The 13884-nt window shown below is 42.4% G+C and overlaps 1 protein-coding gene across 1 annotated transcript in view; it reads right to left on the reverse strand.

The window, feature by feature from the left end:
- The window catches only part of ksr2 (kinase suppressor of ras 2), a gene marked incomplete at its 5' end in the record, with an annotated part of 69445 nt that extends 57523 nt beyond the window's left edge, over window positions 1–11922 (reverse strand). Inside the window, 2 exons of the mRNA XM_058375664.1 lie at window positions 9562–10084; window positions 11874–11922. Coding sequence (XP_058231647.1) covers window positions 9562–10084; window positions 11874–11922 — 572 coding nt within the window. The remainder of the gene's footprint in view (window positions 1–9561; window positions 10085–11873) is intronic.
- Between the last annotated feature and the right edge of the window lie 1962 nt (window positions 11923–13884).

Consider the following 13884-nt stretch of genomic DNA (forward strand, 5'->3'; position numbering starts at 1 on the left):
CCAGAACCGGAATTGGGAAAAGGTTGGCAGCTCAGAAGTGGTCCTCATCGCTGACATCTGTCCAGTGGTTTGTACAAACTTTCTACGATTCTTCATTATCTTCATTAAGGAAGTAAAATGTTGGAAAATTGAATGTTTAGACATAAAGTTAAGTAATTATATAATGACGAAGTGATGTCCAGGTCAGAAATATCATCATTCTGAGATGTCCAACTATTAAAATCAACTTCCAGTGAAATCCAAATATGAACCAGTTAATTCTAAACTGTCTATTTGATCAAATTAAATCAGATAAAAGATTTCCACAGTGTGAACGTTTATGAAGTGTTTTTTTTTTTTTTTTCAGCAGCTTCACTTCATTTAAATAAAAATCAAAAGGTTCATCTCTCTCACGAAGAAAGCCATCTTCATCTTCCGAAAGACTGAAAAGATCTGGAATAAGCGGCGATGCAGCCCAAAACACCAGAACCATAAAAATTCAAAACTTCTCTAAATGACTGCACATCCACTGAAATATTATTCAACCGTTTTTCCCCCACTATTATTCTTCTGAGTAATAAAAAAAAAAAAAGAAGAAGAAAAAAAAGTGGTAATCTCATATTGCCAAGCTCTCATATCTGTTGGTTCACACAACTGTGCGTTCGCTCTTATTACCGCGCTAACTTCCAGCACAAACTCATTAAAAAGTCGACTCGAAACTGAGGCCATGATCGAACACCTCCTCAAAAGTAATCTGGCACTCAGTCACAACACAGGCACCAATTATCTCCTCATTTCCTGCGAGGAGACGCAGATCCGAAAACCCGGACTGGGGGGGGGGGGTCTCTGATGGCACTCCTGAGAAGCCTCGAATCACGCAAGTTCCTCAACGTCTCGTGACGGGAAATTGATGGAAGGTTTATCGTGGAAATTTTTCATACTGAACCGAGAACTCACCTTCAGCATGGATGTTACACTAATAATAATCATTAAAATAAAGAATTGTCGAAACAATCATTTCAGAACAAAACCAAGTGCATCAGTTCGTTTCTTAAGGTTTCAGCCAATACACACATCGAGTGTCATGTGGTGCGACTTAAATTCTGACTGGATGTTCTGAACAAATAGAAATACAGATACGATTCTAAGGCAAAGTACTTATTTGTTCTTTAAATTTTCTCACACGCCAAACGAGAGTTGCATTTCTTCCATACCCTGTGCTGGTTAGTTTCACAGACTGACCAAAGAAGGTCTGGACTCCATAGCAGCTTTTAATGACCAAGGACCGCCCGAGAGAGAGCGTCTGAGTGACATGTAGAGCAACCAATCACAGTCCGTTTTATTCAGCTGGCTCTTTATGGGGCACAGTGGCTTAGTGGTTAGCCCTGTTGCCTCACAGCAAGAAGGTCCTAGGTTTGAATCCCAGGTTTGAACAGGCAGGGGGCCTTTCTGTGTGGAGTTTGCATGTTCTCCCCGTGCTTGTGTGAGTTTACTCTGGTTTCCTCCCACAGCCCAAAAACACGACATTAGGTTGATTGGTGATTCTAAAGTGGCCCTGTGATGGACTGGTGACCTGTCCAGGGTGTACCTCTGCCTTTTGTGTGCTGGGATAGGCTCCAGCAGATCCCCGTGACCCTAATTAGGAATAAAACGGGTATAGACAATGGATGGATGATATTTAGGGGCATGAAAATATAAAGTCCTAACAAAAACAGCCATGGATCGTTCATTTAAGAAAATTCAGCCTTTAGCTGTTCCTCATTGTCACATGATGCAAACACGACAGCTTCCTTCTTCCGTGAGGGAAGTGGAGCGTCAAGATGGCTTTGTTTCTAGCCAGCGTTAAAATAAAACGTGACACATGTCTACTGGAAATCTTGAAGAATCCAGATGACTCCTGAAGTGTTTCAAAGTTTCGTGTGGCGTCCACATCGGTCGGTCCGTGGGCGTGGCGTTTGGTACCGCAGGTCCGAGCGGTCTGCACGAGGTTCACGTGCTCGGTGCTCGCCTCTTTGTGCAAATCAGATTTCAGTTCAACTTTTTAAAGCTGTCACTTTCCCACAGAGCAGCTACTCTATATACAGAAGCCCACACAGAGTAGGCACTGTGCACAGGGCTCTACATCTCTGCTTTGGGGTCTCGGAAAAATAAAACTGTCAAAAACAAGTACAATATCTGGTACGCGCATCGTTTATGTAGGTCATTCAACCTTCTTGGAACAGTCGAGCACTACAATTAATTTGTTACTGTATAATAATAATAATAATAATGCTAATGTTCCTTTACACTGTATGATTAGGAGTACAAAGAAAATCCGTGCTTCTAAAACTTTTGGAAATTTACACACACAAAGGATTTATAAATGAAGAACAAAACTACTAGACTTTACTGAGTCCTAGATATTACTAGTTGAAATCTTTTTCTCAGACGCCAAGAAATCTTCTGTTTTGTCGCGTCCATGTTCAGCATTGAGTGTCTTTGTCATGTCTCACCCCACAGTGGTGCTTAATATGAAGCTGATATGAAAGTGGACACTCAGGACTTTGTAGTGTTGAATAAGTATTACTGTTTGTCTCTAGCCTACTAGGGGTAAATATATTCATAGAAAAGGTTTGTTTTTTCCACAAAATTGCTTCTATCTTCAAAGTAACGAACCCATGTCTGCACTCTGAGATGCTCCAAGTGTTTGTTCATCTAAAAAGCATCTAAAACCTGAAGGTGTTTATCTTCAACCACTGGAATTCTGTGTAAGGTTAAAAACACACGTCTCACACTGAAAGCCAACAGAGTCCTGACTCACTTTCTATCAGACTCACAGCCAGAACATCATTCACTTCTTTACACTGATTGAAAACGTCCCATAAGTCGTGTTTCCTGGTGGACTGGTAAAAATTGGAGGATCAAATAGACAGACTAAATACATATGTATTTATATACGAAAGCACGTTATTCTGTAAGTACTCACACCAATCAGGCATAACATTATGACCACCTGCCTAATATTGGGTTGGTCCCCCTTTTACTGCCAAAAACAGCCGTGACCCATCATGCACTGTGTATTCTGACACCTTTCTGTATTTAACTTCTTCAGCAGTTTGATCAACAGTAGCTCGTCTGTTGGATCGGATCACACGGGCCAGCCTTCACTCCCCACGTGCATCAATGAGCCTTGACCGCCCATGACTCTGTCACCGGTTCACCACTGTTCCTTCCTTGGACCACTTTTGATAGATACTGACCACTGCAGACCGGGAACACCCCACAAGAGTTTTGGAGATGCTCTGATCCAGTGGTCTAGCCATCACAATCTGGTCAAACTCGCTCAAATCCTTACGCTTGTCCATTTTTCCATCAACTTTGAGGACAAAATGTTTACTTGCTGCCTAATATATCCCACCCACTAACAGGTGCCATGATGAGGAGATCATCACGGTTATTCACTTCACCTCTTACTGGTCATAATTTTATGCCTGATCAAGAGTGAGAAAAATCCAGACTTGTCGAAAAGTTTGATGATTCCATTCCCATGCTCAACTCCGTCACTGATGGATTTTCTTATCCAAGCAGAAAAACTTTTTTCTTTTTTTTCCTCGAAGCCACAGAATAATCTCTAGTTTTTTAATTAAACCTTTAGGTAACTAAAGATAAATTTGAATGTATTTTCATTATAGAGGTGAAATCAGTTTGGTTGCTATCGTGCGCACCTGCTGGAGAAGTACAGGAGAACTCGAAGGCGAAGTTGTGGGTGTTCAAAAACGCCTGCCTTATTTCATTGCTCAAGGTTTCTGGGATTTAAAGCTCATTAAAAGTCTGAGAGGTGGTGGGTGATGGAAGGGAGGATGGAGAGAATGACAGATAAAGAGAGAGAGAGAGAGAGAGAGAGAGAGAGAGAGAGAGAGAGAGAGAGAGAGAGAGAGAGTGAGAGTGGAACCAAATCAACTCCAATACTGAGCAACGCTGCACTAAGGACAACACAATTTTCTTTCCATTTTTCTTTTTTTGACAGAATTTTCTCCATTCAAGTAATTGGGAGAAAAAAAATGCAATACTCTGTGATTCATAGCTCTTCTCCTACATGTTCCCCCTATTCTTTACTCCTCCTCCTCCTCCTCCTCTGGGTCTCTCCATCTCCCTGATTTATTAGCAAACATCAGATTCAATAAGGCAGTGGTTAACATTCGCTACAAACGTGGTGAGACAGAGAAAGTCCCACGCGTACGCTCGCTCTCTCTTTCCTCACGCTCTTATAAAGTGGTATTAAAATGCCGCGCCGTGTGTGTGTGTGTGTGTGTGTGTGTGTGAGCGAGCGTCTGAGCCTCGACACACACTCCTCACGCCGTAACGAGCCGGGTTATGTGAGATACTGAAGCACTGGGAGCTGCTGGCCTTTCTACTGTACACTCATGGGGTGATGCTCATTAACATAATCAGGCTTATTAATTACCGCCAGCGCAGAGGAGCATCTCCAGCCACTAACACCACCGAGAGAGAGAGAGAGAGAGAGAGAGGGAGGAGGTGGGGGGAGGGTGAAGTTTATGAGAGAGAGAGAGTAATAGAGTAACTAATGAGAATGAAGAAGTGGACATGGGGTTTCCTGTTCCCTGTTTGTCTTCTAATAACAGAGGAAAGAAAGAAAGAAAGAAAGCACTAGATTGTGAAATGAAGAATGATAAAAGGAGAGAGAGAGAAAGAGACAGAGAGAGAGAGAGAGATGAAGGTAGAGGAGTAAGAAGTAAGAATACAAAAGACAAAGCAGGAAAAGAAAGAAACAAAGTGAGAGAGACAGAGTGGGGAGGGGCAGCAACAGACACTTATAAGAATGAAGAAGTGATGTTTTCTGTTCTCATAATACTACAAGAAAGAAAGAAAGAAAGAAAGAAAGAAAGAAAGAAAGAAAGAAAGAAAGAAAGAAAGAAAGAAGGTGGAGGAGTTACAAGTAATTATACTTATATTCTGAGTTAAAGAATGATAAAGGGAGAGGCAGAGGAGCGAGAGAGACAGAGAGAGAGAGAGAGAGAGAGAGAGGAGAACATCAGCACAAACTAATGAGAAAGAAGAACGGGGAAGGAAGGAAAGAAGGAAGGAAGGAAGGAAGGAAGGAAGGAAGGAAGGAAGGAAGGAAGGAAGACATTATATTGTGAGTTGAGAATGTTTGTAGTAAAAAAGCATGAAAGAAAATGAAAGAGAGAGAATCAGAGAGATAACTGTTAAGCACTCTTAGTCTGTTAGAGATGCATCTTACTTAAAGTTGATTAAGTCTGGATCAGTACAAAGTGCCTACACACACACACACACACATACACACATACACACAGACACACACAGACACACACACACACAGACACACACACACACACACACACAGACACACACACACACACAGACCCCCAGTCGAGCTGCTGATTCAGTCGTGATTAAAGCGAAAAAAAAAAATCTCAATTATCTCCTACTGTTCCGCTTCCGACAATTTCCATTCAATCCTGTCGAAGATGGTGCCGTGTCTGTCTGTCAAGCCTTTTACTCAAAACCCTCTTCATAAAATCACACACACACACACACATATGACACAAACATGACGAAACGGCGAGAGACTCGGACCTGTCTCACCTCCCTGAAGCCACAGGAGGTGAAGCCACATGCGGTGTGAGACAGACTACCTGTCACACATATACACACACACACACACATTCACACACACAAATAAAGATGACAAAACAAGGAGAGACTCGGACCTGTCTCACCTCCCTGAAGCCACGGCAGGTGAAGCCACACTCGGTGATGAGAGAGACTACCTGTCTCACACACACACACACACACATTCACACACACAAATAAAGATGACAAAACAAGGAGAGACTCGGACCTGTCTCACCTCCCTGAAGCCACGGCAGGTGAAGCCACACTCGGTGATGAGAGAGACTACCTGTCTCACACACACACACACACGATCACACATAAACATGATAAAACAGGGAGAGACTCGGACCTGTCTCACCTCCCTGAAGCCACAGGAGGTGAAGCTACATGCGGTGTGAGACAGACTACCTGTCAAACATATACACACACACACACACACATTCACACACACAAATAAAGATGACAAAACAAGGAGAGACTCGGACCTGTCTCACCTCCCTGAAGCCACGGCAGGTGAAGCCACACTCGGTGATGAGAGAGACTACCTGTCTCACACACACACACACACACACACGATCACACATAAACATGATAAAACAGGGAGAGACTCGGACCTGTCTCACCTCCCTGAAGCCACGGCAGGTGAAGCCACACTCGGTGATGAGAGAGACTACCTGTCTCACACACACACACACATTCACACACACAAATAAAGATGACAAAACAAGGAGCGACTCGGACCTGTCTCACCTCCCTGAAGCCACAGGAGGTGAAGCTACATGCGGTGTGAGACAGACTACCTGTCACACATATACACACACACACACACACATTCACACACACAAATAAAGATGACAAAACAAGGAGAGACTCGGACCTGTCTCACCTCCCTGAAGCCACGGCAGGTGAAGCCACACTCGGTGATGAGAGAGACTACCTGTCTCACACACACACACACACGATCACACATAAACATGATAAAACAGGGAGAGACTCGGACCTGTCTCACCTCCCTGAAGCCACAGGAGGTGAAGCTACATGCGGTGTGAGACAGACTACCTGTCAAACATATACACACACACACACACACATTCACACACACAAATAAAGATGACAAAACAAGGAGAGACTCGGACCTGTCTCACCTCCCTGAAGCCACGGCAGGTGAAGCCACACTCGGTGATGAGAGAGACTACCTGTCTCACACACACACACACACACACACACACGATCACACATAAACATGATAAAACAGGGAGAGACTCGGACCTGTCTCACCTCCCTGAAGCCACAGGAGGTGAAGCTACATGCGGTGTGAGACAGACTACCTGTCACACATATACACACACACACACACACACATTCACACACACAAATAAAGATGACAAAACAAGGAGAGACTCGGACCTGTCTCACCTCCCTGAAGCCACAGGAGGTGAAGCCACACTCGGTGATGAGAGAGACTACCTGTCACACATATACACACACACACACACACATTCACACACACAAATAAAGATGACAAAACAAGGAGAGACTCGGACCTGTCTCACCTCCCTGAAGCCACAGGAGGTGAAGCCACACTCGGTGATGAGAGAGACTACCTGTCACACATACACACACACACTTACACAAACACACAAGATCACACATAAACATGACAAAACGGCGAGAGACTCGGACCTATCTCACCTCCATGAAGCCACAGAAGGTGAAGCCACACTCTGTGATGAGACAGACTACCTGTCATACACCCACACACACACATACACCCACACACACACACACACACACACACACACACACACACACATACACACAGAAAAACAGACAAACATAACAAAACGGGGAGACACTCGGACCTGTCTCACCTCCATGAAGCCACAGGAGTTGAAGCCACATTTGGTTTGAGATAGACTACCTGTCATGCACACACACACACACACACATACACACGTACACACATACACACACACACACACATACACACACACACCACGAAATGTATGGAATTCCTCCTGAAGCAACAGATAACGAATGTCACTGTCACTGTCACTTTAAAGCTCTCCGCCTTTCGCAAATGACTGATAAAACAAGTCGTCGTAAATATCTCACATATCTCGACTTTACCTCATGTTTTAAAATTTAATTCAACTTGCCGGAATTCTTTAGATGCCTTATTCAGATTTCTAGCGTCATATCAGACGTATAAATCAGCCTTAATGCATAAATATCATAAAGATGTGAATGTTTTCCTACAGCTCTCTTATTATTCTTTACTGAGAATAATCCTGCTCCTGCTGCTTTAAGTCAGTAGTAACACAATGATATTTCTGAAGAATGACATGATCTTGTTTGAGGAATATCATTCAGCAAAACTCTGTGTCCATGACCCTGGGACGCAGACTTTAACCCTTTTAACCAGTACACCAGCTCTTTTTCATACGTTTTCATTCAGTATAAAGAAATCTAAGTCTGCTATAAAACGAGTCAGTGTGTTTTAGACGTGTGTTGGAGAACCTTACACAGAATTTCAGTGGTTGAAGATAAACACCTTCGAATTTGAGCTGCTTTTTAGATGAACAAGCACTTGGGGCATCTCAGAGAGCAGAAATGGGTTCGATACCATCGTTTAATTTGAAGATAGAAACATTCGTGTGGAGAAAAACGAACTGTTTTTATTTTTTTGGAACTTTTCTATGAATATATCACCCCTAGTAGGCTAGGAAAAAACAGAAATACTTCAAATCCTGAGTGTCTACTTGCATACGAGCTTCATATTAACCACCGCTGTGGTGTGTGACACGACAAAAACATTCAATACGGACACATAACTTAAACCTCGGTGATATTCTACATTTCCTCCAGGATCCAGGCTAATCCAGGATATGAGGTCCGTATGACGTCTGGTTGAAGCTCGGTGCACCGTATGAATCAGAGCCTGTTTACCAGAAGCCTATAGGTAAACCAGAGAAGTCTCAAACGAGCGCTGCGAGTCCCCAATCGAGTCACGGAGGAGCTCGATCCTGATTGGATTTGTTCATCTGCAGTGATTAGCGAGTCTGTGAAAGGCTCTGTGCTGGATCACAAGAGATGAGACCGGTAATCAATGTTCTAATGCCATTTGATCCACTTCGCAGGGCATGCTCCCAAAACCTGAACGCTTATAAACACACACTTAGTGTATAGCAGACACACACGTACACACATATCCATATACTAGATACACACATTGTGTGCACATACATTAAGCTCTAAATGCTATAGTGTTTATATTATTAGTTTTGCAAATGATCAGTGATGTCCAACCATTACCAACATGATGTTCGGTTAAAAAATAAATAAAGCGTCCTAAAACCCGTGTTCTCATCCCTCACCTCCATCCATATGAAATACAGTGGAACCTCGGCATGCGAATGCCCTCTATTACAAATGTTCGCCTTAAGAATTGAAATTTTGCAAGAAATTTGCATCGGCATTTCCAGCATACAACTGAACCGGACCGAACCGAACCGAACGCCGGCTAAGTCGCGGCTAAGTGAAGCAAGTTTACGTGTTTTATTTTTTTCGTGAAAGCTGTTTGGAAAGAGTCAACCCACGATACCAACGTTGCCTTTGGCATGTGTTCAAAAGCTAGGTGATTTTTCGGGTGTTTTTTTGTTGACAGATTGGTGGTGTGGGTGGTCTGATCTATTTTTAGCCCCAAGCTTCCTGTGAGGACCCTTGACATGGAATGCTTGGCTTGGGTCAGTTCTTTGGAAGCAGCCATACAGTTAACATACGCTTCGTGTTTTTTGGATATTTTTGGATGGCTGGAACGGATTATCTGCATTTACATTTATTTCTTATGGGAAAATTAATTCCGCAATACAGATTTTCACCTTAAGAATGAAATAATCCGTATGCTAAGGTCCCACTGTACGCTGTAATGCTTGCGGTACTCACCTGGGCGTGTGTGCGTCATCAACTCGGTTCCCCAACTGGAACTCATGTGATTTGCTGCGGTGCAGGGCGCTGAAGCCGGGCAGCAGGTGGATGAGTTTGCGGTTGGCGGGTGGCGGTGTGCCTGGTGCCTTCACTTTATTTCTTCGGCGCAGTGGTGGTGTGCCCGGTGGCGTCATGGTGTTCACCACCAGCGGAGTGCGCGGGGGAGTGTGAGGAAAGTGCCTCTGTCTGGGGGACGGGGGTAGAGAGCGGTGGCCTACATCCAGCATGCCCGCCGGCGTCAGGCCCGAGTACATGTCCACGCACAGCCGCTCGGGCTGCGGGTAAAAAGTGGGAGGAGCCAGGGCCTGAGGGCTGTGGCATAGGGCATGGGTGTAGCGCGACTGCGGCTTCGGGCTCTGCGAGAGCTGCAGTCGCACCCACTGCCCAGGGTCCGGGGTACCGGCTGGGGTGTTCTCTTTCCCCGACTCAGACGTCGGCCACTGAATGGACCAGTCCTGCTTAGGCTGAGTGCTGCCAAGTCCTACACACATCACAGACACACAGGTGTGAGAACTTTACCAACATCTGAATAAAATCTGAAAATATTTTACTGAATACACTTAAAGAGAAACAAACAAACAAGCAGTGGATTGTGAGAAGAGAAGAGAAGAGAAGAGAAGAGAAGGATACATGAAAGAGAAGAGAAGAGTAGAGAAGAGGTAGAGAAGGATACATGAGACAGAACAGATGAGATGAGATGAGAACATGAGACAGTAGAGAAGAGAAGAGATGAGAAGAGAAAAGAAGAAAAGAGAAGAGAAGAAAAGATATGAGACAGAAGAGAAGAGGTAGAGAAGGATACATGAGACAAAAGAGAAGCAAAGAGAAAAGATGAGAAGAGATGAGATGAGACGAGAAGAGAAGAGACAAGAACATGAGACAGTAGAGAAGAGAAAAGAAGAGAAGAAAAGACATGAGACAGAAGAGACAAGACGAGAAGAGATGACATGAGACAGTAGAGAAGAGAAAAGAAGAGAAGAAAAGACATGAGACAGAAGAGATGAGAAGAGACGAGACAAGACGAGAAGAGATGACATGAGACAGTAGAGAAGGGAAGAGACGAGAAGAGAAGAGAAGAGAAGAGAAGAGAAGAGAAGAGAAGAGAAGGATACATGAAAGAGAAGAGAAGAGAAGAGAAGAGAAGAGAAGAGAAGAGAAGAGAAGAGAAGAGAAGAGAAGAGAAGAGAAGAGAAGGATACATGAGACAGAACAGAAGAGATGAGAAGAGACAAGATGAGATGAGATGAGAACATGAGACAGTAGAGAAGAGAAGAGAAGAGAAGAGAAGAGAAGAGAAGAGAAGAGAAAAGAAGAAAAGACATGAGACAGAAGAGAAGAAGTAGAGAAGGATACATGAGACAAAAGAGAAGCAAAGAGAAAGATGAGAAGAGACGAGATGAGAACATGAGACAGTAGAGAAGAGAAAAGAAGAGAAGAAAAGACATGAGACAGTAGAGAAGGGAAGAGACGAGATGAGAAGATTCGAGAACATGAGACAGTAGAGAAGAGAACATGAGACAGTATAGAAGAGAAGAGACAAGATGAGAAGAGACAAGACGAGAACATGAGACAGTAGAGAAGAGAAGAGAAGAGAAGAGAAGAGACGAGAACATGAGACAGTAGAGAAGAGACAAGAAGAGAAGTGAAGAGAAGAGATAAGAACATGAGACAGTATAGAAGAGAAGAGATGAGATGAGATGAGATGAGAAGAGAATATGAGAGAGAAGAGAAGAGAACATGAGACAGTAGAGAAGAGAAGATTAGAAGAGACAAGAAGAGACTAGAACATGAGACAGTAGAGAACAGAAGAGAGGAGATGAGATGAGATGAGATGAGATGAGATGAGATGAGAAGAGAAGAGATGAGAAGAGAATATGAGAGAGAAGAGAAGAGAACATGAGACAGTAGAGCAGAGAAGAGAAGAGTACATGAGACAGAAGAGAAGAGAAGAGAAGAGAAGAGAAGAGAAGAGAAGAGAAGAGAAGAGAAGAGAAGAGAAGTTGTGAAGAACGGCGAGTCTGATACCATGAGTCACATGGCGGATCGACATTGAGAAGAAGTCAGACAGCATCTATCACAACAAAACAGAGACAGCATTGAAAAAAAGGAAATGAAAAGCAATGTGTGTGGAAAAGGCAGTCTACTCCACCGTGTCCCAGACTGATGGTAATGGTGACAGTGTGACAGCAGACTTTTATTATGCAACGGAGACGGTGGAAATGCAGGCAGACTTTCATGGAAGAAGGAGTCAAAATGTGACAGTGCTTCACCTCCGTTACTGTGCAATTTGTCGTCCTCGAGTTGTTCTTGGGAGAGAAATAAAAGAAAGAAAGAACAACAAATACATATTCATTAGTGTGACTCGAACGGCAACTTGTTGACCTCGGGGGTCAGAACCGCTCTCGCTGACAACGTGTCCAGCCCTTCAGACGTGTCAGGAGAGGAAGTTCGAAAGAAACCGTAATCATCATTTCAGCTATCACACAAATCAACCAATAAGACCTGCTGGCCTTTAAAAACTCGCATTTAAAAATCCATTAACTCGCAACTCGGTCTATTCAGCCAATTTATTCGTTATTTTTTTATGCGCGACTCTCGTATACATTCTTGTTTCTCCTAGCCTCCGTCGGATTCTATGCTAATTCGGTGCTAATGTGCCTTTACAGCCTGCATTAGAGTCTTTTTCCTGCTAAACACCGTCTGTGAACTTTTCCTATTTGTGAGCCACCTTTTGTTCCAGCTGATAAGCTCTCTCTCTCTCTCTCTCTCTCTCTCACGCTGAAGAGCTTTTTGTGCTCCTGTTAAAGCCCAAATGAAGAGAAAAGCTCCAGTAGGCAGGCAGGCAGCCGCGCTAAAAGCTCGCAGGTTTGCGTGGCGTTTTCCATTGTGTTTAAGCACTTTAGCGGTTTATTTCCTAAAGCCTCGATGAGGCAGCTTTCTCGAACACACCAGGATACGTTTTCATGCGCAATAGCTGCCACTTTAGCGGTTGATGACAGAATAATGGATGATATTATATTACTGCGCTCTTATCCAAAGGTTCTTTCGGTGAGATAAGATAAATCACGTGTATTGGATTTCGAATAAACAATCGATTGACATTTCAGATGATCGATCGAATTTTTTTTTATTATCCGTTTTGAGCTGCTACTTGATTTAATAAACTTGAAAACACACAGAGACCACATTTATCATATTAAAATTGATTTAATATTAAATCGATTTATATTTATTACAATTTCTATTGATGTAATCAGCCACTAACACTCAAAGCTGCAGAATAAAGCTCGTCCCATTCCGTATTAATGGTCTCTAATAGCTATGGAAGCTTGTTTCTGTAAATATTACGCTGATTCATCTCACAATTGTGACTTTTTATTTCGTGCAATCACAACTGTTTGATGTTTACTTGAAGTCGTGAGTTGTTGCTTGAATTATAACTCGGAATTACAAGATACAAAGTCGCAACCGGGAGATGAAACGGCAGAAATTTCACATACATGGCAAAAACAAGCAGTGTAGTTATGTATAAACATACACATAAGGATAACACAATATCTGTGCCTATTAGTGCTGAAAATTCGTATTTGCATTTCTATTTAAACTAGAATTTTTATTTTTAATTTATTTATTTATCGTATTTTTATTTAGTTAGTCAATTAATTTTTATTTATTTATTTATTTAATTTTTATTTATTTGTTTAGCAATTTTTTCTTTCTTTGTTTATTTTATTTTTATTTATTTATTTATTTTTATACAATTATTTTGTTTTTGTTTTTTGTGTGTGTGTGTGTGTGTGTGTGTGTGATGTGGACTCCATGATTCTCCCCTGGAAACACTACAAAACTCAGGAAAGAAATTCATGAATTATAACAACAAAATCATTTCAATACATTACATCACACATATATAATATTTATGATATGTTTATGGCAAATAAAGAACCTTAAACCTTCAGAAAATAACTCTGAACTGGATGTAGAACTTTATGGGACGATTTTGATTTTCCACCTCAACCTTGAGCTCAGTAAGTGAGTTATCTAAGCCTTAAAGCAGAGATTTCTTTCCTAAATCAGGGAAGTATTGATTATAGCCATGTAATAACTTTTTATAATCTATATTTATCTATTCTGGAATCTGTTCTATTCCAGAAAGATCAGAAAACGTCGCCGGACATCATCAGAATCTACTATGAAGCTGCTTTCAGTCAAAATTGGTTCATTTTCAATGTCCAGAAAGATGATTAAGAGAGAGAAAGACCATGGTGAACATCTTTCCCA

Source organism: Hemibagrus wyckioides, linkage group LG22, assembly GCF_019097595.1.
Source record: "Hemibagrus wyckioides isolate EC202008001 linkage group LG22, SWU_Hwy_1.0, whole genome shotgun sequence".
NCBI classification, from domain to species: Eukaryota; Metazoa; Chordata; class Actinopteri; order Siluriformes; family Bagridae; genus Hemibagrus; species Hemibagrus wyckioides.